The sequence below is a fragment of the Cebidichthys violaceus genome, unplaced genomic scaffold (assembly GCF_023349555.1).
Source record: "Cebidichthys violaceus isolate CVI_PGR_0920_01 unplaced genomic scaffold, fCebVio1.0.p SCAF_15, whole genome shotgun sequence".
Classification (NCBI taxonomy): Eukaryota; Metazoa; Chordata; class Actinopteri; order Perciformes; family Stichaeidae; genus Cebidichthys; species Cebidichthys violaceus.
Genome location: NW_027176318.1, coordinates 11866475 through 11891291, shown reverse-complemented (window position 1 = coordinate 11891291; position 24817 = coordinate 11866475). Strand labels below are relative to the sequence as shown.

General features: G+C 43.5%; 1 protein-coding gene across 2 annotated transcripts in view; it reads left to right on the top strand.

Moving 5' to 3' along the window:
* The first annotated feature begins 1662 nt into the window (after nucleotides 1-1662).
* col11a1a (collagen, type XI, alpha 1a) overlaps nucleotides 1663-24817 on the top strand; it is a 71378-nt gene continuing 48223 nt past the window's right edge. The window contains exons 1-11 of one of the 2 annotated variants that reach the window (XM_068710075.1): nucleotides 1663-1950; nucleotides 6630-6791; nucleotides 6966-7179; nucleotides 9530-9692; nucleotides 16969-17094; nucleotides 18381-18473; nucleotides 19719-19814; nucleotides 21466-21747; nucleotides 23062-23127; nucleotides 23400-23441; nucleotides 23548-23610. In XM_068710075.1, coding sequence (XP_068566176.1) covers nucleotides 1836-1950; nucleotides 6630-6791; nucleotides 6966-7179; nucleotides 9530-9692; nucleotides 16969-17094; nucleotides 18381-18473; nucleotides 19719-19814; nucleotides 21466-21747; nucleotides 23062-23127; nucleotides 23400-23441; nucleotides 23548-23610 — 1422 coding nt within the window. In that variant the 5' untranslated portion in view covers nucleotides 1663-1835. Of the gene's footprint in view, nucleotides 1951-6626; nucleotides 6792-6965; nucleotides 7180-9529; nucleotides 9693-16968; nucleotides 17095-18380; nucleotides 18474-19718; nucleotides 19815-21465; nucleotides 21748-23061; nucleotides 23128-23399; nucleotides 23442-23547; nucleotides 23611-24817 lie in introns of both variants that reach the window. The other variant, XM_068710074.1, reaches the window with a different exon arrangement.

The window sequence follows — 24817 nt, the reverse complement described above, 5'->3', positions numbered from 1 at the left end:
AAAAAACAAAAAAAACAATGAATACAAGGTGTATATATATATATATATATATATATATATATATATATATATATATATAAACTCATTTTGAGCTATATTTCACTTAACAAGCCTGTATGCTTATAAGAAGTATTCTTTTCACTGAAGATATTCAAGATACATTGTCTAAAAACAAGTCCCTATATCTCACTAAAATGTACTTGTTAGGCAGTTGTGTCTTTTATTAAGTGTTCAGAGATGTTTGACCAGTAATTATACATTCATGCTCGTTAACATGTTGCATGTTGGCAGAGTGAAACCCATTCTCCCAAAATATAGTCCCTCAATTAGTGGACAGAACTGTTTTGTGCTGGTACAAAAAAACTAGAGGTCAGTTCTATAAAGCTGCACATGCACAGGCCTCACTTAATGGATGCATCAATGCTCTCAAACATGTTTTCATATCGATACTGCAGCTCCGCCACTCATAAGACTCATAAGACATGTCAGCTTCACTGACTGTGTTGCAAACAATCATCATTATTAAATGTCATAAAGATGATAAATGATTCATTTGTAGAGTTCATATTGAAACAGACTTTACAAAGAATGTTTTAATAAAGGACAGAACTAAAAGATTTTTGATAGATGAATATTGGCTCAAATTTAAATAAGAAAATAAATTCATCATTCATAGACAATTTTAAATGTATTAATTTGCATTTGATTGACATTTCACAGAAAATACTGTAAACTAATCAGACGATCTGTGAAACTGACTGAACAGCCTAAACAAGCTGCTGTCTGTTGTGTAGATGACGCATCGTGTTTCCTCTCTGTGCATCGTATCCTATCCTCACATCCTGATTCATTCAGGTGTTTGCTTTTTAAACTTTTAAACTGCACGGTCACATGTCACCTCTCCCTGTTCTTTCTTTTTTCTGCGAAATTGATATTTAACTAACATTTGCATAAGGGTTTGGAATAGTGACAGATATACAATTATTGATACTAATTCTCCAGCAGCTGGATTATCCAGTGTTTGCACAGTGAACACCAGTGAGCTGCACTGATTTCCTCACACCACACTAATGCCAAGTTGTAATTAAACTCAGCATTACATTTTTGATTTCATATGATCGTGATGTTTGGTATATGGCTACTATTTCAAATGTGTCAAGATTCAATATTAGTTGTTTGACTCATGAACTGATGAAGACCTATATTTAACTGTTATATAGGGTTATGAGGAAGAGTGGGCTATTCTAAGACAGTTCCTAGTGTTACTCACTAAAGACTGTGTTTATGCTGGGAATAACAGCGTTTATCTTCAGGTGGTGTAAGATGTGATATTATCAGTAGTCTATTATAGAAACACCCCGCATGTACATCATGCCGTGTCATCAGCCCAGGTCGTTACCAACTTTGTCCCGGTTTTATTTCGCTTCTTTCCTCAGACCCCTCTGCAGAGACTTGAGGGCGCATTACAAAGCTAATGGGTGGACCCGAAGGAGAATTTCCAGCCCCGTGATTTGCTAATCGGGGGCTGGCTCCCTTGTCATTTCCCTGTAATCGTGGCTCCGGTTTGTGGAGCTTGCCCAGCCCTCCTGTCCGTGGACGCACCAAGTGTACCGACTGCACTCTGTGCGTTTTGGTTAAAGCCCGACTACCTTCACTGTGCAGGCTGGGCACTGGAAAGGAGGACCGGGGCCCTCGGTGCGGCTGAGAGCAGAGACTGAACTCCTCACATATGGCTTTTTTCTAGGACATTTCCATCATCATTGGGATTGTGGAAGGGACGTCGTTCAAATTTACCGGTCGCTCAAAAAGTTTTATTCAATTGTGGGCGCGCGACCATGGAGATGCAAAAGTGGTCCACCAGGTGGAAAACGAAAAGGTGGTTTATGGATTCCACTGTAACTGCATTCATCACTTTAACGCTGCTTCTACAAGCTACCGATGTCGGAGCAGGTAAGATTGATGGGATCAAGCGTCTCTAATGAACTTGATCTGGAGCGGAGACCGGCTAGGGGAACTCGGTCACTGATGATGGAGATTGGGGGATTACCAGATGTACCTGGACACAGTGGCGTCACGTTTGCTTCGTAGTCAGTTGTGTGTTTGTTTGTGTGACTATTTACTTCACATATACCTGCGTAATCGAGCGCTTCGTGGAAGCCTCCAACAAACAACTAGCACTAAGCAAACGGAGCGCGTGGGTACAGTAACACGGTGCCTCACTGCTGTAGTGAAGAGGACTCGTATACAGGACTGAGGTGCACGTATATACCGTTGGCCAAAAAAAAACTATATTCAGAATCCCACAATTTACTGCGCTGCTGTTACGCATGAATGAAGCGTCCGCTCAGAAGATGAAGCACCTCGCCCAATTACATTGATCCTAAGCAGCTGGTGTTTGTCTGTGGAGCTCGGGAAAACAGATTCACTTAGGCTGAAAGAAAGCTCATTGTCTGGGCTGTGGTCCGCGAGGTGGATGTGGACACGGTTAGCAGGGTGGCTTTTCCTCAGCCGGACGACACGGGCTACCCTACTCTGATAACCTGCACCGTACACACGTTGAACTGAAACCGTCGGTGCCTCACGCTGACGAGTGTTTTCACATGTGGCTGGTGGGATAGTGACCTGCGTGATAGTGTGGAGCGCTGTAACTGAACCGAGTGTGCTCTTCATACGTGAATGGAGGGCATGTAGTCCTGTGTGAAGAGGAGGAGAGACTATTCAGGTTAAGTGGCTGACGGTTATGAGGCTCACAGCACTGCGTTCTGCAGACATGAGGGATGTTCTGTTCAGCATCAGTGTGGAGGTGAACGTGTGGCAGTGAAGAGCATTTTCACGAAGGCCTTAGAGGATCTCAGTCTGTCAGTGCAGAGTGCAAAGCCCCTCTGGGTCTGCAGGGGGCTAAGTGGTCAGGCAGGTTCACCCTATCTCCACACTGCCCTGGTCCACACTGAAGCCCAAAAGCTGACTTGTGCCCCCCCCCATCCCCCCACGCTGCCCAGCTCTTCCCCACAACTTTGCACTTAGATGTTTCGTCGGCTGCAGGACAAGGCTCTGTTGTGTGTGCGGTGGGAATGCTTCCCCTTTAAGTACTGAGTAGTTATTTGATGATGGTCCTTGTTGCACTTCCCTATGATTTCAGAGCCTTCAAAGAGCAGGACTGCATATTGGCCGAGCCTGCAGCCACAAGGGCCACAAGTCATAGGGTTCAGGATAGGCATCGCACCGTGGCCTGTGGACAGCTCTGTCAGGGTGTGTTGTTGTATACAGATACAGGCAGAGACTTAGGACACTTTGTTTAATCTCCATAATGACACTTTTCCAGAATGGAAATTCGGCTTTGTTGTTAACATGAGCTTGAATAGCTTATGCTATGGGTTCTTAAAAGGTTTCATAAGTCTCTACCTTTAAACCAAATATTTATCGAAAAAAATAATTTTAATTTATATGGCACAAATCAATAAAGTTGCTTTTTATTGGTTTACAAACTCAACATTTCCTCGTTTTACAACAGTTTGTTTCCTTTTACTAGGATTACAACCTGCCAGTTCAGAAGACACTGGACTGTAACTTTACTTAACATTTAAAATCTCACTTTTCCAAACACTTCACCTCCTGCCTCTTTGTAAAACATGCCAAACAGCTAGAGTTAGCTGCAGGCCCTGTGTTCTGGGGTCTCAGTCAGTCAGAGCTGTTTCTGCAGGGTGCCCTCTTCATTCAGCAGTGTACAGACACGTTTTCTCAGCCCCCAGGGCGCAGGCATGTGCATTCCAGCAGGCAAAGCTAGCATTTCCAGAGACCTCTCCCTAATATGTTCAACCAAGAGTGTCAGCTAATCAGCTCCTTGCTGGACATTCGTCATGTGTAGCTGTCACACATTCACAGTCCTTGCAGAATCACACTGAGCCTCTCTTCCTCTTCACAGAGCCACAGCTGGAGGTTGTGCTATAACTGCACATTTATACCTACATTGTGAAATAGGGGGTGATCACAAGAGATCTCTTTTTCTTTGACCTGGTTGGGTTTATAAAAACACTATGGGATCTCTTGTTCTAATGCTATATGGAGGCATACAGTAGAGGAGTTAATGAGAGGAAAAGCGAGGGGGTGGGGAAGCTTTGAAAAAGTGGGTAGGTCTCAGTGAAGGTTCTCTGGTATGACACCAGCATAAAGCTGTCTTGTTTTAGCCGGCAGCATGGTGGAAGTTAAAGGAAGGAGAGAGCGAGAGTGGGAGAGAGAGAAAAGGGGGGGGGGGGGGTGGGGGGGGGGACATATAGAGAGAGATTCTGACTGAAGATATTATTAGAGTCTCAGGGAGCTGCAGGTGAAAAGGTCTTCCTCTGTTTATTAGACAATTTCACATTTGTTTAAAAAGGTGAGCGTTGAAAATGACAACAGGAGGTGGATGTAGAGTATCAGTGTGCTCAAGCCTTACATACTGTGATAAAGGAAGCGCTGAGGCACTTTCTTGGCCTCTGTCCTAAGACAGGTTGTTTGCTATCTCTTGGAACACACTGTTTACATGGATGTACACTTGTGAACATGACGGAGATGATATCAAATTACTCCAGTTATGTTTTATGGAAATGAGTCCCCCTGCTCCTCCCTGCTATGCATGCCTCTGCAACGTGCACAATGATGTTCAGATTATCCAATAACTGAGTAATAGAGGCTGGCTTGCATGAAGTCTCTCCTCCAGACTTAAGAAGGTCCGTCCCTTCATGCCACGAGAAGGGCTGGTAGCTACATGGCCTGTTTGCTCAGCCCTGAGGGCGACCTCACACCAGCTCATCAGATGCACTCTTTTAAACCTGTGCACACTCATTTGGCCACCTTAATGGATTGGCCGGTATTGACGTTTTCTCAGCACCTCTGTGTGAGGGTCGTAGCCCGGCCACATCTGGAACCCATGAGTCCTGGAGTTTGAACTGAAAGCGGCTCTGCAGGAACTCACAATGAGGTCCTCAGTTCACTCTCCAAAGTAAGTAGCCGGTTCATCCTCACAAGCCACAAAAAAGCCAAGTTGTCCTCAGTAATGGCATTCCTACGGAGTAACAGTTTGCTGATTTTGATCTCAACTTCACGTTTCCTCAGATGTTTTCACATCATCTTGCTTGTCTTTGTTTCCTCTGTGTCCTCTGTTGAAATGGTAGTGAGTGTGATTTGGGGTCAGATATTTGTAAAATGGCTCTGATGGCGTTTGCTTCATTGTACTGCGTACAGTTCCGAGTTTCGTACTATGGATTGAAGCAGAGCAGCTCTGTTCTGGTCCATTGCAGGTGTTGTATAAGGCGCTAGAAGATAAGGAGACCAGATGTAGGCCAGGCCCTTTATGTGAACATACCTTCAGCATGATACACTCAACATATTCCTTTAGTGTCTTCCATAAAAATGAAACAAACTCACAGCAATGGAAGGATTTCGGTCTACTTATAGCGGTGTAATGAGCACTATCTGGTGATCTTGTTTATACTGTATCATCTTTCAGAGAAGTGCAGCTTCGTATTCAGTAAGTACAGATTCACGTTGGAACCACATGCTTTTCTTAAGAGAACGAAACAGGTTTTAATTAGCTTTTTCCTTGCCACAGATGGAATGTTGACCAGAGAGTGTTGAGCGAGACATCAGACCTTTTTTAAAACAGGGACGTTAATAAAGCCGTCAGAAGAGGTGCTCGCTGATGCTTTCAGACACCTCGGCATGCTTATCTACCCCACAAAAACAGATCAGTGTTATTCTATTCAACAGGCTGCCATTAGTCAGATATCGCTATATTCTGTGGAGTGACGTGAGCAGCTGTTTATTCATAGTACTCACACACTATTGTTACTGTTGAGTATGGATTGTATTGTTAGAAAATGAGGCTTGTAAATCATGTTTATCTTCCCATTTTGCATGAATTTATTTTTTATTAGACCTATCATAGTGAAACACCTCTCACGCACTAACGGCCCTGTAACAGATGGGCAATATACTGCAGCAGTTCATCCTTTCATCAAGCTAATGTTTTATAGTGAGAGGGTGTTTTAATGAAGAGGTATGATTAAAGCTTTCCCATGGGTCTCTATGAGCACCGTCGCCACACAGGCTCCTTTATATGAAGTGCATCAGATTGACGAGAAAGGAAAAGCCAGAGAGCCTCTGGTGACCGTTATCAAGGTAAACCTATCCAGGTGTTGTAGAACTAGATCTCTGTTGGCACGTTGTTCATTATGCTCTCTGGTTGGCCTCGACAGAGACGATTCCTGTCAGATGAGCCTGCAGAGCCACAGGAAGGCGACATTTAACTATCTAGACATGTGTTGTTATCGAAGGCCAAGTTTATCATAGTGTATTGTGTCTGTGATGCTGTGACCAATGTGTCACAGCGCCATTTTGATGACAGAGGTTCTGGGACGGTCATGATGAGGGAATCTGTGTGTTGCTCCACTACCTGGGTTCATCGGCCCCGTCTACGTAGACCTGAATCAAGCAGTGGTTCTCTCACTGTTCTCTTTTTATTCACCAGTAATGTGAAAATGAAACCCTTTAACACAGTGTGCATTTCATGTTCCATGTGCTGCACTAAATGTAGCTTTCACAAACCAATGCTGTGACCTAACTGATGTTCTTTCTGCTCCCACGATCAGCAGAGCCAGTGGACGTGCTAAAAGTATTAGAATTTCAAAATTACCCCGAAGGAGTGACGAAAACATCAGGACTCTGCACAAACCGAAGAGCATCACAGCCGGACTCAGCTTACAGAGTTGCCAAGCAGGTCCAGATCAGTGCCCCCACCACACAGTTATTCCCCGGTAAGAGAACCAGCTTGTATTCCAAAGAGACTAAACTGGACAATGGGTAGTAACCAATATATTGTACAGTAGATCATATAGTTTTAAACTAGGCCGTCATATTGGAATCGTGTCTTCTGTGACAGTAACTCTAACCCATTGACCTGTCTTTTCCCTCCTCTTTTGGTGGTGCAGGAGGTGTTTTTCCTGAGGACTTCTCCATCCTGATCACAGTGCGCCCCAAGTTAGGGCTCCAGTCCTTCTTGCTGTCCATTTACAACAAGCAGAGAGTCCAGCAGCTGGGCGTGGAAGTGGGCCGTTCACCTGTCTTCCTGTTCGAGGATCAGACTGGCAAGCCAGCGCCGGAGGACTACCCTCTGTTCCGTACTCTCAACCTTGCTGACGGGAAGTACGTCAAATCTCAAACATCCACTCACGTAATAGCTCACTCAAACCCACCCACCCTCAGGCTCACTGAAGCTGATTCAGAAGGAACGGGTGTCGCAGCGTGCAGGGAGGGCAGTGCAGTTGTTGTAGGTGACTGAGGGTCTGAGGTAAACATGCTAGATGGTGCAAGAGAAACATATGAAGTGTAATCCAAATGGACTTGTCCATTCCATCCAGGCTGTGCCAATTTACAGCACTGAATGTACTTGATACAGAAGTTCTGTTACTTGCAGCTGATACAATTTGACCAAGTAACTGCAAGGCAGATGCAAGCAAGCGAGAAAACAACCCAGATCTTCCCATTTTTGCACCACAGGCGCTCTTGACCGGATTAACTGTCTCATCGGGGGTCCGTGGGCACAGAGACAGGTCAGAGACAGGGAGACACTGGATTATTGGGGCACAGCAGGGACTGCTGTGGGCAACCCGACCCCATCCATGAACTCAGTGCCTCTGTTATTTTAGAGAGGGGGGAAAGGGGCAGTCGTAAACTTCCTTTTTACCCCCTTAGATTACCTCACCCAACCAGAAACAGCGCTGCTAACCTTTTAGCATAAACCTGATTATCTGCTCCCGGGCTCAGAACTCCCAGGACTCTCACTCAGAGCTGCTGTTCAGCTGACGTGAGCCCGTGTGCAGGGGCAAGGGGAATACATAAACTGATGGGCTGTTGGGAAAAATGCATAATTTGAAATAGTATGTTTATTCTTTCAGCGTTGTTAAAATGTGTTTTCACTCGCTGAGCGTGCTAGGTGAGGATAGTTGGTCTTTTGAGCGTCATAACTCGGGTCACAATATTTTTGTCTTTAATGAGATCTATTGTGTACACGGTTATCATGGTGGAAGGAAGCTTGGCTCTTCAAAAGTCTCATGTCAGGAATCATTTAAGGAGGAGGAGTTAACGCTCCCAGCCAGCTTTGTGTTAGTCTAGTGGGGCTGTATGGTCCAGTAAGGTGCAGTGTTCTCTGTGGAGGATTTTGAACACTTCTTGGTCTGGATCCATTCCAGATCCAGGCCTCGTCTAAACCTTTATTGGCTACAGCTCAGGCTGTGTGCAGTCTGCAATCCCTGTAGATGTATTCATTGTTACTAAGAAGCTTATGCCAAGCTTGAAAAGAGAATCACAATGATGATATTGACGAGGGGAAGCAGAGCATTGTCCTTCCTTCTAAAGGGAGGGGGGGGGGCTGTATATATATATATATATATATATATATATATATATATATATACACTGTATATCCTCAGTCTCATCTTATTTAAGCTCTTCATACATGCTTTTCAAAAGATTGCATTTCAATCGATGTGCGTTTTTTAAAATGATCGTACTCTTCTTCTCTTGATCATGATGCACATCGAAAGTTTGAGAAACTGTTTGAACCGATCAAAGTCAACTTTTGCCTTTCTGCCATATAAGGTGAGGAGTAATCCTTGCTGCTGTGCTGCTGAGCCCAGAGAGTGTTGCACGTTTGTTTTCCTCTTAGCTCTGTTGCCTTCCATGGAATGCGTCTGTATGATGTAGCGGTGTTCAACTGAATTGGACATTTTTCCTCTTCTGATGACGATGTACCATAGAGATGTATAAATATGATATCAGATATGTATATGTATCTGTACCTGTGATAAACTCTTGTTATATTGCCTTCTGGAGCTACAGTGGTGCCAGGTCTCATCTTCCACCTCAGAACAATGTTTTGACTGTGTGTCTCCTGCTCTGGCAAGGCCGGCCTTCCTGGATTCTGACACACACTTTCCACAATGTTCACCATGTCTGTCATGCCGAGTAACCCAGAAGGAGGATTAAGTTTTGAGTTTAATGAGTGTAATCCCGTGTTAAACAGGGCCAGAGTGTGGGGGCAAGAATGTGGTCCACTGCTGCCTGGTATGCAATAGCCCTTAAGTGCAGTGGCAAAATGGTCCGGAGGTGAGGGAGGTGTCAGACTCACGTGTGACCCTGGTTGATCCTTTGCATCTATGGGTGTTGTTGAACGATGTGTATCATACGTTACTCTGTTCTGTGAGCATTCTCTCGCCCTGAGGTGCGTTGTGATGTATAAAAGGTTGATAATCCTATTAGAATTGCTGATAAGATTTCCTTCGAACGTAATCAACCAAACACAAATTGTCTACAAACGAACTTCATGTTATTGACTAAACGCCACAAAGAATTCATTGTCCCAATTCATGCATGTTGTTTACATTACATCATCCTCTGCTTTCAGTTATTCTCACAATGTGCACTTATGTGAGTCTCATTACTGACTGACCTCAGCCTCTTTTATTCCTCGTCTCCTTGCTTTGTCTGTTACCAGGTGGCATCGTGTGGCCATCAGTGTGGAGAAGAAGACGGTCACCGTCATTGTAGACTGTAAGAAGAAGATCACCAAGCCTCTCCTCAGGAGTGACCGCGGTTCCATCGACACCGATGGTGTTACCGTGTTCGGCACCAGGATCCTGGACGAGGAGGTTTTCCAGGTAAAGTCTTCAGCGTGGTGGTGATCGTGTCCATTGAGATTGATTTGCTTCTGCTGCATGCTGCCGCCATTGCTGGATTACTAATTGGCATATTGATCACCAGGCTGTTAATGCTGATCTACAGTGTGATAATAGAGCAGATTTACAGATTCACTGACCTCCTGCTTGACCACATCAGCCGTTTGGTCAATGTGTTGTTCTTACTATGTTGGTGTGAGAAGCTCAGGTTATACTGTATTCAGCGATCAAAGAGGCACATCTACAGACTGCAAGCAAGAACTAAAAAAATCAAATCAACGACAGTCAGTCGACGATGGGTGACTGATACTCATCAGATGGCCTTCTACCCAAAAAGTCCCAGCAGACAGAGGGTGATACAATGGCTTCCAGGCTAAGAGAGACGTTGTTCACAATCGTCCTTACTTGGTGACTGCATTTTGTGATATTTGGTAACATTTGGACAGTAGCCATGTCTAAGCAGTTGATCGTGGTACATCGTTGTTGCTTGTTTGTTTGTGTTTTTCTACAAACCACACAGGCTCTCGGTTAACTTCTCAGACGCCTCAGATCCGTTGTTAAAGCTTCTCTTTACCTTGTAATTAGAGGCATTTGGTGCCACGGGAGTTCTATGTGTAATAGTTTTACCAAAAATAACTGGCTTTGTTGAATCGTTCTCTTGGATTGACCTTCAATCTGATGGTTTGCATCGACTTGAAGTGAAATGGTAAAGTGACCCACCGATTTCTGACTTGATGAGACGGATTACAGCCATGATGGAATTATACTGATTGAGAGGAGATACTACACTGAGCCGGAGGTCTTCAGTCCCTTCTTTGGTAAAAAGGTGTCCAATTACTACCAAGTTATGCAGTTTTGTTGTTGTTATTGGTTGAAGCTGATAAAGAGAGATCCATTTTGACATTTGACTGCTGCAGCATAAGTAGAACTAGATGGTTAACCTGAGCACCAATAATCACTGAACAGACGTAAAGAGACACCTACAGAAACTCAACTTCATACACAATATGAGCCACAAGTTAGCCTACACTGGTTCTCAATGGAAAATCACTGAGACTAAACAAATACAAGTAATTATATAATAGTATAAAATTAAATAAATGATAAATAATAATACAAATGAAATGTATATGGGCAGCGTTCTGGGGCATAGTCTGTGATTTGATGCTTGATTTGATGCTTTAAGGCACAGCTCATCCAGAGGGGTCAGGGGTCATGGTACATGGTCACTAAACAGACTGTATAGGAGCAGTGTTTGTTTGCTTGTGATTGTGAGAGCTGATTGATTGTGGGAAGCAGGAATGCCTAGTCATTACTCTGATGCTGTTTGAATGACTGATGCTGCTGCTCTTGATGTAAAGCTATATTTGTTGCACACCGTGCCAATGAGAGAGGGCCCTGCTTATTTAAAGTCATGTTACGTCCACAAAGGTCTTTTTAAGGTCTCTGCTGTGTTGCTCTTCATATCGTACTTTGATTTCCATCATGCAGTGTTTGCTCTGACGGACCTAATGCTACACCGATGAAGAGTTACATTTAAATATGGGTATTGTTCAATCATTTTGGATGGCCAAATGAAAGAAATATGAATTGCTTTTAATAAAAAAGCATTGATTTTGTATTCTTTTGAAAATATGCTGCCACCATACTGTACATATAACTCACATCAGTTTGATAGTACACAGAATGATGTTAAAATATAGTGTGTATATATATATATATATATATATATATATATATATATATATATATATATTATATAGTGTATAATAAATAATATATAGCCTAATCAATGTTTGCAATTAACAAGCCTCTTATTAGCCTCTGTATTATTACGTAACATTACCATTTGTATTATTATGTAACATTTTGTTAAAGAGTTAAGAATAATTTGAAATGAGTTAGCAGTGTGGTGTTGCTGGTATCTAATGCAGACTGAATGAGATTACTGTGTCATATGACTCAACAAAGAAGAGAGGTGCAGCGTTTTAGAAGCAGATCTGCTTTCATATCTCCTGTCAGCTTTGATTAGATTCATGAGAGGGCACTGAAACCAGCATTTGTACCAAACAGTGTGTCCAGTCAGAGGTCGGCCGGTGGAAGGGCTGAACATAGGAGCCACGAGTCAGTTAACAGGGTCTTCTCTGTGTGGCTTTTGGAACAGGTCTACTGTCTGTTCTCTGTCCCCGCTCTCCTCAGAGATCCACAGATGCATGCTGGGATATATATATATATATATATATATATACGAAAGAAGGAAATACCTCGGCCTTCTGCATTCAAGCCAGTGGTTATAATTAGAATATGAATTAAACGGAAAAATCTGTTTTGCGGAAAGGTATGCCCAGGAAATGTTGAACCACAGCAGATTCTCTGTCTCACCTCTTGATCGGAGGAATCTAATAAAATACGTGGACTAGCTAACAGCAGCGACAGTTTCATCCAAAGTTAAGTTATTAAGTTATTACCTTCACTCCACAGTGGTAGTTATTGATGTTCAGGAGTAAATCTGATAATAAATTCAGTAATAATAAAACATTTGCTCTATTATTCAAACTCAACATCTTTCAAAATCTGACCCACATTTTTCATAGACATCTATTCATCATACCTGCCCCAGGTTTGAGGCGACCACCGTCGTGAAGGGATCTGGTCTAGATGAATGGGAGTCATTCATTGCCCCGTCAGGCCTTCCTCATTTCCTCCCCCCCCTCGGTTCACCACCTCGTCCTCCCTCCCCACCTTGAGGCCTCCCTACCTTGCCAAAGCCATGAGACCGTCTATTCATGCCTCGCTGACACTACCTGTCTGAATCGGGCACACTCACATACATATCTGCCTGTTCCCTGGTGGGGCTGTGGTGGTCTATGTGTCCATGCCACACCACCAGTATTGCCAGAAGATGCACTTGTCTAAAGATAACATTGGTTTGTGTTGGATATCTGCTAGCCTGGAGAATAGTAATAGTAAAAGAAGCCTTATTGAGCATTCTAACTCTGCTTTGCAGACCAAAGTTGTTTTTATAATGTATTATAATAACATATAACATACATACATAATAACACATTTATAACACAACATAAATAACACACAGAAGCTATGTAATAGCCTTCTAAACTGTCGTGTTTGAAATGATCCCTTTTCTGTCAGCTTGTGTTTTGGAGAGTTGATCCTCCAGCTGATGTGGAAACTCCTTCTGCCTTTCTTGATCTCTTGGTTCTCCTAGCTTCCTAGAGGAACTGAACTGTATGGGCTTTTGGGAAGTGACTAATTGTTGTACGGGCTTGTCTAATTACAGTTAGCTGTGGCTGGACTAAAGGTATATTGCCCTGGGCAAAGGTATGTCAAAGGACCAATGGTGACGACTACTTTTGATTTGGCCAGCGATGCCCAACACGCGCCCTGTAATTACCACATGTGGTTGGATTGTAGTAGAGAAAGGGCATGACGGCTATCTGTCACAGCAGCTCTTAACAGTGCTGAATACTGACCGTGAGGTTGTCCTCATGCAGCACCCCTGAGGGAACACCAGCTGCAGTTCACATTCTTTTACTTTTTACTTTTAGTTTGCTGCAGCTGCCTTCACAAAGCGTGTACTATTGCATGCAGTATGCATTCAATTGGGATCTACTACATGGTCACAACATTGCACTGAACTTTGACCCTTGTGTTCATATATCCGCTGAGCAGAGGATTGTGGGTCAGAATGGCCAGAAAAGCATGCTGACTTGCTCAGTGCTGAATGCGACCAGACGCAGTCGGACATCCTGGCATTTCTGGCGTACTGCATTTGACGCTAAACCCTCTGCCGGCATCCTACATAGTGTGGTAATATGGGTACGCACAGACGTTACTATGCACTCCTGTGACCTTTGACCTCTCCATGTGTATTTATATCATGTATCCCTATGTATCCCTATGTGTCCCTGTGTGTCCCTGTGGCCAGGTCACGGTGGATAATGCTTTTAGAAAATATGTGATTTTATTTTTCTGTCCCTGTTTGCACTGCAGCAAAGAGCGGGTAACGGAATTAAATGCAGAATTAAAAAAATCCCACATTTCAGATTTAGTAGTGATGTCGTTAACATTACATAAGACAACACGGCGTCAAAGCAGCTCTTTGATGAAAACTGAGAAATCACAGTTTAATATATTGCCATTATATACTCTATCATCCTTTGATGATAAGAAGTATCATGCTGCTAATGCTAACAATGCATGACAAAAAGAGGATGCAACAGGTATGGATGAGTCATTTCCACCAGGATTCACAAGTGTCACCTGTTGATCTCGACCCGGCTTCTCTCTTTCAGCCTCTCTCTTCTCGTTGACCTCTGACACCGTAGTCGTTAACACACGGCCTCGTGGGCCTGGTTCTGCTCTGTACTGCGCTGTGCTGTAGCCAGGAGGGGCATATTTCTGGAGCTCTGGCTTTACTCCAAGTTGCCAGGGGCTTTTATCCCAGCAGTCCACAATGGAAGACAGGTCCAGAGCCTCAGCATAACTCTCCCCAGGTGTTTCCCAGCACAAAACATCTTTTACCATTTCAGCCGCTCTCTCTAAATCCCTGCCTGTCGCTCTCTGGATCCCTGTTGGTGTTCCCTCTCCTGACTTAACATCAGTCCCTCTCTTGTCTTGTCTTCGCTTCGCTTGTTTTGTTATTTTCAACTGGAAAGTTAATTCACCGTTAAGAGGTAGAAACTTGTCCACAGGAGGTCAATTTCTCCAACAAAATGAGCATTACTGTAGTAACCGTAAAGCATTCAGATGATTATCTGATCCATTTAAGTTGTCAACGTTAGTACTTGTCAAAAGTTTTTTATGGTATACCCTGCAGGTACAGGCTCACGTAGTCTGTTCTTGTTCCCATGTACATGCATTGTTCAGTCAGAAGTTGTACACTGATTTGAACGCCACGTCTCCACAGCCTATTTGTGTGCAGGCGGGTGGCTCTCAGACACGGACTAATTAGAGCTGACTCTAGGCAGGGTTCAAGCCTGTACTGTTGGTCTTAGGGTGACACATGAGGTAATACATGTCAACTTGACTCAGGGCAAGGCTTGATCTCTCGTTCTCTGTCAAGCCTTCCCAAACACACACACACACACACACACACACACACACACACACACACACACACACACACACACACACTGACACACACTCAGCTCAGGCCTTTTCAGACTTGCCACCTAGGTTCACTGCTGTCTCATGCCCACTTGGCAGGTCAATTGTGTCTTTTCTTGGTCATTATAGTAAATGTTAGTTTTTAATGGCTGACTCAGATGTTACATGATATCATATCTTTCAGGAATGGTGCTCAATTCTTAGTACTACTCAGGCACCAAACTGCATTGTGCATCTCAACAGGAAGTTGAAGTGAGCTGACGCTCTGGTTACACTGCAGGATGAAGAATTGTAGCCATTACAAGCGTAATACCTGGAGTGTAATGACATGTATGAGCAGAAGTGCTGTGATTTGCCCATTAAATCAGAAGGCTGGAATGAGGCACATCAGTAAGATAGGATCAGGTATTTGGCAATCTGAGGAGTGGGCCAAAAACCCTTCCATGTAGTGGCAGAGCGAGGCAGAATGGGTCGCTTGTTCTAGTTTCAGGTTGGGTGTGTAGAAGCTCTGTGTCTTACCTGTAATTGACCGACAAGAGATGACTAGAGATGCACTGATTCGACCAGAGAGAGAAATCAAGTTAAAGTAGCATTCCACGGAGTCGGTGCACTGTCAAACTGAAGCTGTGCAGCCAGATGTTGATGGATGGTTATGCAGAGAAAGCTTTGAGGAGAAGCACTGCTTGTTTCCCGATGGGACAAGCCTTAGCACATGGATGTTTATACTAAGGTACATGCTCGGGATCCATAGATCTAGTTTGAACACAGGGAGGATCCACACTCACGCACATTCTCTTGACAAGTTGCAGCCTGCTTCATTTCTCTCGTGTTTTTCTGCCAATCGCCTGCTCTGCTCTTCAATGTATATCGTCCCTGCTCACACGAGTGCATCAGGATTTTACCTCTGGGCTCTGAGTGTTTGCCTGCCAAACACCCTAACCAAAGACATGCCCCTTTTTCCACCTCCCAAGAACCCCCTCAGCTGTCTTCACAATGTGTACAAAGGCTCAGAAACCATTGTCTCAGGAACTCGCTTCAAGCAGTTACAGCCTCCAGAGAAAGATCCAGATGCTTTCGCCAACGTGTTTGTTGTCCTGCAGTGAGCTGTGTGCTTTGGCTGCAGGACTGATAACAAGGGGAGACATTGCTGGAGCGGTGTCAAGCATTGTGGGCTGTCCCGTCCCAACCAGAGAGAACGTTGTGGTTTGAGCAACTTTCCCAAACAATGGCTGAGGTTTTACTCTTTCCTGTGTGCTATTTCAGTGCTTTTCATACAAAGTCTTTGTGAATTTTGGGCTTTTGCTCGATATAGATATATCTATTTTTAGAGATGGCTCAATTTACTTCATTTGACACTCAGTATCATCATTAACCATGTGGTCTTTCAGGCTAAGGCCTCTAATGAAAAGCTGTTGACAGGTTCGGTTTGAACTGGAGCTTGTGGTCAGTAACGATTGTGTTATTTGAGAGTGAAAGACTCAAAGGACATTTGTTTTTTAGGCAAGGATTAAAACAATGTGTTTGTTAAAGAGTTATTCATAAACATTCATATACTGTGGCAGAATATTCCCTGTTGAACTAAAACACTGAATGTATGCTGAAGAGTACACCTTGCTGAATAGGTGTCTCACTGCATGCCAGGTGCTGCTTGTGTCTTGATTCTACATGTTTACTTTATTTCCTGAGGTAAACCCTGGCGCTGATAATAATAATAATAATAATAATCTTCTTAGTTTCCTCCCTGCACCATGTGACACTGTGTGGGGTGTGTGTCAAGCTGTTTAATCACACCGGGGGGGATTTACTCTGTAAGTGCATGGGACCAAAGAGATCACATCTGCAATTTGAGATTTACATTTATGCCACTGCACCCAGTGTGTGTGAGAGCGTGAGCAAGATGAGACGTGACCCTCGTGTGAGTGTGTGTGTGTGTGTGTGTGTGTGTGTGTGTGTGTGTGTGTGTGTGTGTATGTACGTGGGCGGCCTTCTCTTGATCTGGTTCAGCCTTTGTTTCAGATCTAAACCTGATTTCTAATGTTAGCTATGTGTTTTTTAGACTGTCATGGAAGATTCCATGTGGGTGAAATATGTTCCTGTATGTAACACAAGTTTCCTTTTCTGTGTTCTGCAGGGTGACATCCAGCAGCTCCTGATCGTGGCTGACCCTAAAGCAGCGTATGAGTACTGTGAACATTACAGCCCAGACTGTGACACTCCCCACAGTGACTCTCTGCAGGCCCAGGAGCCAGAGGAAGAGGTCAGCCAACCAGGGAGGGTGGGGGACAGTCCATCAATGGAGGGCCCTGATTCATTTCTGTTTAACAGGAGATACTGAAGAGCTTCACTTCAGCCTGTGCATCGCTTCTTGTTCCTATTCACGGCCTGCTGATGTCTTTGGCAGGCAGAGAACCCAAAGCTGTCAGCTCGTATTAGCATATGATGATATTTAGTCTCAGTTTGGAGGTAGACATTTTGCAGCCTTAGTGATCTAATTATTGATTTAAAAAGGGGTTCAGTTCTTAGTTAATTCATGTTAAAACATATATTTCTGTAGTATTACGTTATTTATTAGATCATTCAAAAGAATGACAGCAGCTGATAGGGATATCTATTCTGTTTCTACGATCTTTTTCTGCAATTCATAAACGCCTATTAACCACAATTGTTTGCTTATGATTCTTACTCCGGTGAGTAAGAGTTGGAAACAAGAACAAGCAGCATCCAGGACACAGTGGACTGTGTGTACCTAGTTAACCCATTAGTCACACAAATGACTACAAGAGGCAAGGTGAAGCACTCATGGACACTTCCAGCTATAGGACAGCCATGTGGAGTCTGAGCCTAAGTCAGTGAACGCTGAACCACAGAGATCCCTCTAGGTCCAGTTAATAGGTCATAACTGGAAATACATATACTGCCAAAGACAAGACCCATCATTTTGAATCAGTTAAGCATGGACTCATGTTCAAACGTCACTTCCTTGTTGCAGCATGAAGTGATAAACCTTCATGACTAGAAGTTGGGTTTCCCCTACACTTCAGTGTTATTATATTCTATAGTTTTATTTTTATGTCCTTGTTAAGAAACTGCAAGAGGACTACATCAATCCAACCCTTTAATCTTGCAGAACTTCACGTCAAGTCATGAAGTGTACAATTTGCACGCAGTGAGAAAGTTCCGTTACGATGTCCCTGAACTGCAGCTGGTATTTGTGTCTTTGAGCGTTTCACTGTTGTTTCCTGTGTTTTACGAGCTTTTAAACGTCCCATCTGCTCACATGTTTGAAGGCCAGTTTCACTCCTTTGTTTGTTCACCATATTATAACCATTATCTGAACACTTGGCTATGATTATCTAAAGGTTTTGATAACTCATATAATATGTTAATATGTTATAAATGAATACATTATTGGGTTTAACTTTTAAAACATGTAGCATGGCCATGATGATATGTACATGTGTATCATCGTCCTGCTGGAGGGCACTAATGCTAACGCTAAGACCTCTCTTCGTTCCTCTCTCCTCTCTCTCTCAACCTTTCTAGTACACTACTGACGATTTAGATTACTCTCAGTTCTATGATTACTCAGAGGGAGCCACAGACACCGTTCCGACCGATGAGTATTCTGAACCACAGGTAAATGAGAACGAAGGTGTTTCCTGTAACGTCTCCTTCTGTCTGTCATTCGTTCCCTCAGTTCGTCTCGTGTTGTCTGTCTCAGCGTTATGTTTATGTGCACACAATAGTATAAAGTATTTCAGCCCAAAATATTGATTCCCCCCACCACACTGAACAGTAATGTGGTCTCCTGACCTGGTTGAGTGTGTGCATGTAAACATTGTCAGTCAGGTCTCCTTCTATCTGTTATGAGGCTGCTGCCTTCTTTTATTTGGAAAAGGCCATCTGCTTTGATTGTTGTTATTTTTTTTTTTGCATTCCAGCATGTCTTTAAAACTATTGTATGCATTATATATATATATATATATATATATATATATATATATATATATATATATATATATACATATATATGTATATATATTAATATGGATAACATTTTACATTTTGTAGTTTGTAAACTGCAGCAGAAGCACTTTGGCGATGTTATTAGTGCAATAGCTGTAAAGAGTTGCTGAAAAGCAAAGCCTGTGTGTTGTATCTGTCCCATAGAGTCCTATGTGTGCCTGAAACTCTCCTGTGTTCCATGAAAGGCCCAGTCCTCGATTGTTGTGCAGCATTCTTTCTACCCAACTGTTTCGTGATCTATTGCAGCGATCGCAGCCCTCGTAGTTGATGTTCGTGGTCAACATTTTAATTCACGCCACGCAGGCCAACTACTGTACATGGGCTGACACTGCAAAAGCTGAGCACATGGACAGTTGGGTTGGGAAAGACTCTGTTCAGCAGTTGTGGATTGTGCTTTTAAATAATTTCTCCTTTTGAATGTTCCATGTTTGTCTTGGTGTTCTTTGTCGCCGCCACCTCTTCCAGAGAAAGAAACGTAGTGTCTCCATGAAAAAGAAGAGGACCAGAAAGTCCCTCAGTAAAACTAAGGCCAAGCCCTTAAACTTCTTTGCTGCCAAAAAATCACCAGCTAAAAAGTTTGCCGCTAAGAAGAAGCGACAGATGCCTGGCTACCAGGCCACAGCGCCAGCACGACCCAGAGGCAGTTTTAGGGTAAACGTCCACGTAAAGATGAGACTGAATCCCATCAAGATCTTCCTGCCTTGAAGGGAAGATCTTGATGACAGACGTAGAGCTCCCTAACCTCTTTGTGTAGAAGTAGCCAGCTTGAAAGGAGCCCCTAGCAAATAACCGCTGGGTTGAGCCTTCATGTTAACCTTCGCTTTATATTTCTTTCCTTTTTTCAACATGACTCAGCCAAACAATGTAGGAGATTACAATACAGACTTTGACTACGGAACTGTAGCCGGTACTCAAACTCAGTCCCCCTTTGCCACGAGCGGACCCAATGAGGTAATCTTCATCTTCTTTCTCATCTACTTCTAAAAACAGTGTTAGGTGTTTTGGGAAATGGGAGCCAGGATGATTTTGCCAAAGGAAGTATCTGGTACGAAATGACAAAGACACGCCCATCCTCATGAAGGGATGTGTCTTTGGACTTTCCAAACATTTTGGAGCGTTGCAGAACTGATGGACAGGGAAAGATTTTCAACCCACTTGCTCCACTAAATCCACCATGTGGATCCTAGCGATGCATTGCATGCTTAGAAACAACGCGGTGGACACTGAGGAGTTATTTGTAGCTTTATGTCACGTCATACATTTTTGGCTCAGGCTGCACATGTTGTTAGTTCCCCTCATTAGACCCATTCAGACACTGCAAGTTAACTTAGTTGTTTAAAAATGTGTGGCATCTGGAAGTAATTGTGGGTTTAAAGTGTGATGTTGTCTGGAGAGTATCAATGCAAAACAAGCAAATGCCAAGCGGACCGTAATGTATGTTAATATTATGAAACCCTTCCAATAGAAAGCACTCAGAGCTTTAGTGAAGAAACATGTGCACCATTACCAAGAGCCAATAAGATGTGCTCTGATATTCAGAGGTAGCGCCGTTGGCTCAGTCACTCTGCTTGTCTGCTTTTATTACACACACGAGTGGAGCGATGACAAGACTTACAGTACAGGATAGTGGAGATTATTTCTTAAACGATATATGCCCTGTCCATCACATCTCGAGCTTGGTTTTGATCACTAGTTCTGTTAATTACTTCTAAAAGAACTATGATCACCGAGTCTAGAATCTCCTCACAGCTAGCGATGAATGTCTGCCGCAGTGTTTGACAAAGTGGATGTGATCCTACAGGTAATTTTGAATGTGGGGTACTGCCAATAATTACTTTGTAATTACATCTATTTTGTTGCTTTCCAAAGCTCAACAATGATCGGTTTGGAATGAATGGCGATTGTGGTTGCAGCACTTGTGCCAAATACAGAGCGTACACGTGTAAACTCACACGGCTCAAAGCATTTTCCATCCAAACGGATTTGTTGACTATCAGATTAGTTGTATGTCTCCTGATGCACTCTGTATATCTGCACAGCTGCTGCAACTTGATGATTCATGATGTGTCCATGAAAAGCCGCTGCTTGTGTCATTTCAGACATCTAGTTCAGCCTTTCTTTACTGCCTGTATCAGTAGTGTGATGAGAGAGAAAAGAAGGCTGAGATCAAGTCTGTCTTGACATTTTATTCAGGCATTACGGTAACACTTTATTCCTTTTTATTATAACGTGATGTGTGTTTATTTCATGGATCTCTGCTCTCACAGAGCGTATAGTATTTGTAACATATCCAGTACATAGTTAGTAACACGAGTCAGTACACAACAGTATATAGTTCAGCCCTTTGATTCTGGGTGTATTCAAATTACTATAACACAATACTGCCAGCCCAGTGATAGTCACATATTTCTTCATGTAAATGTTGCTAGAATAAATAAGGTGTTACCGTTGTTATTTAGAATAGTGTTTTCTGCATATCTGAATATATTTTCATTTTGCTTTAATAACATCTAAAAGTAGACTATTTGCCTCACTTGCTTAACTAACATCCTTATCTCCTTGGTTGCTCACCATTACCTCCCCTCTTCGTAACACCTGGAAGGCTGCGGAGGAGGATGTTTTCGGTGCGTATGTCACCGAGGCCGCTCCCATTGCTCCGGAGCCCGTTGTCCCGGAAACGGTGGACAACCCGGACACTGGTGCGGAATATGGCATTAAGGAATATGACCTAAAGGAGTATGATGATATGGACGGGGTTGACAACAGGTTGTATGATTACGGGACATATGATGAGTATGGCAGGGCCCAGCCCGAACCCACGGCGACTGAAGACGATGAGGTGGGGCCCGGGGTTGCTGCTGAAACTGACGTTTCTGAGAGCACCGTAAGTACCACACCCTGGCCCGGTGACTGACGGGTGTGAGCATGAGCGGCACGCATTAAACGTCTCTGTTTGTGTTCTGGACTCACTCCGCCTTCCGGTGCACGCCTTCCTAGTTGGTTGCTTGGCAATGTGTCATTGCCATGTTGAGTGTGGAGTCTTGCTGCTGCCTCACTGGTGTTCTGGTGCTGATTTACAGGGACCATGCAGGGACCATGCATGCTGCTGTGTTTCCTTAGAGAGGGTGTAGATGATCACCTTTTCATTTGGTAGATCTCATTCTGACATTATTCACACTTCATCTTCCTCTGCACACAGCAGTCAGTCGGTGTCGGCCAGCCTGCACCCCCCCCCCCCCCCCCCCCCCCCCCCCCTTCCTCTGCCACTTTAACAAGCAGCCTGTCTGTGACATATCCCTCCCTGTATGCTCAGCAATTAGCCCATAACTCATAGGCAGCTGTCTGCACAGTGCACACACACACACACACACACACACACACACACACACACACACACACACACACACACACACACACACACACACACACACACACACACACACACACACACATTAATCAAGGTGTTATTGCTTCTTTTCACTTCCCTCCCAAACTTTTGAACTCTGCCCTCTCCAACCAAACAACAGTCACAGCTAAATATTTAACGTCCGTCTCTTCACTTTGTCTTATTGTTTATTCATTTTGGTCCCAGTTCTGTTTAACAGGACATCATCAGACATCAGTGTGTGTACCTGTGGGTATTTCTACCGTATATTTGAGTTCTCCTCTAGGCACACACTTCCAGCCCTCCACTCCTAATCCTCTACCAACTCCTCCACCGTCACCCTCGAAACACATAATAATACATAAGTAATTCACTGCCACTAATGAAATACAGTAATATATTATATTATAGATTATAGATATATAAGATTAGAATGTGAAACTGTACATTGTAGGGCAATATCTCTCTGAATGCCTCTTTCTCTATACATGTATGGATCTGTGTTATTTTGTGAGGTTTGCATGACAGCACAGTGGCAATGCAATGACAGCATTGCTCCATTTCAAGCACATCGAGGTCCGTGTACAACTAACATTCTGCTGGTTTGGTTCCATCATGTTATTTCACTTTCTGGTGTTCTTGATTCACTGCCTCTATAGCTGCAGTAGATGCAACTGAATATGCGATTGTTCAAGCACTAACACGTTCTCTTCACTGGCTGAACGGACTCCTCCTCGCTCAGCATTGATACTCACCTGTGGACTGAAGCTGCCATGTGAAGCGTGACACATCTGCTCTGCTCTGTCCCTGCAGGTTGCTGGGGCTGGAGGAGCCTTTGGGCAGAAGGGAGAAAAGGGCGAGCCGGCTGTCATTGAGCCTGTGAGTGATATCATCACATGTCATTATTACATTTACTTAGTGAGCTGTCTCATTTTTCTCTCACTGTTATTATTGATTGCAAATGGTCTAAAACCAAGTGACACGAAGTAAACTCCTGAACTACATTACTGCTTCTGAGACCTTTTATAAAGCACTGGTCAAACACCCAGAACCTGCAGCAGAATCTCTCCCCAAAGGTGTTGACCTATGCTGAACCTACTGTAGCACAGGACAGCGGCTGTGGTGTGAACCAGTGTGTTTGTTTTTCAAAGGGCATGCTGATTGAAGGACCACCAGGACCTTCTGGCCCAGCTGTGAGTACATTGTTAAAACGATAGAAGTCCGCGTTGTGCACCTGAGAATAATTCATTTGATGAGCTTGCCTGCTTGTGGTGTGCTGACTGAGCATTCTCTTTTTAGGGTCTTCCAGGTCCCTCAGGGCTACAAGGACCCCCAGGCCCCGGTGGAGATCCTGGTGACAGGGTGAGTTGTCATTGATGCCCCCAAAACAAGTGACATTTTTAAATGTGTGTGTGTACTGTAAATATAACGTGAGTTTTGTCACACAAAATGATCAGCTTACCTGTTCAGTCGTTCAATGTAGAGACCAAAAGTCAAGCCAAAGTAGAACTGAGAGATCACGACTCAGCTATGCAGTCAGCTGGCACATCATTGGGGAGGTAACCTGTAACTCTGCTACTATTAGAAAGCCTTTTATACCATGGCCACACAAGAGATGTTTCTGATTGGCGGGTGGCCAATAAGATTGTATATTGGGACTCTTCAAATATTGTTAAACAGTTGAACCATCATTATAAATCAGTGAGGAAAGTATAGCATTAGCATTAGCAACAATATTTATGAACTAACTTTGTGAGAAGCTCCGTTAGGCGCAGTGATATACTACAAAGTGTAGAACAGGAGTCAGTGGAGGGACTTTGGCTTGAGCGCCGTCTCTACCATTATTTTCACACTTTTACTGCTTATGCATTATGGCATACTTCCTAAACACAGTGAGACCTTATAGATGTGAAAAGCAAGTGAGATTGAAGCCGTCATACGTGAATTATTATGCCTCTTGAAGATGTGGAATGACATTTGTCCTGTTTCCTTTGGTAAAAGGTATCCATATTTAACGATTTGCTCTTTGGACACCCTGTTCCACAAACTTGTAACACGAACTCTCACACACAAACATGCTCACGAGAATGAATGGAGAAGGATGTTGGTTTTGGACCGTAGACGGTAGCGTGGTCTACAGATGGACAGGCCTAGTCTGTGTGTGCTGGAAGAGGAGGAGCACATGTTGATCAAACCAACACACAGCACAGCTCCAGCATGTACTGCTCCATCTGTGTGTGTGTGGTGTGTGTGTGTGGCTGTTTGTCTTTCCATCCATATCACTGCCGTAACAGCGTATGTAGTGGCACAATGTAGGTGTCTCAACCAAAAGGATTCAGGATCAGGTACACTTGTAATTAGCAGTATCATGGTATACGTATGCATATGTTTGTTCATATTGTATAGTGATTTTCAGTGATCTACACCATCATAGATGTACATGTTATTACCTGAAAATCACCTTCAACCATATTAACTTAGATATTTAAATATGATAATATATATATACATTACATACATAGAAAATAGAAGATAGGAACATCATGTCATGTTACAGCTGGTCATGTTA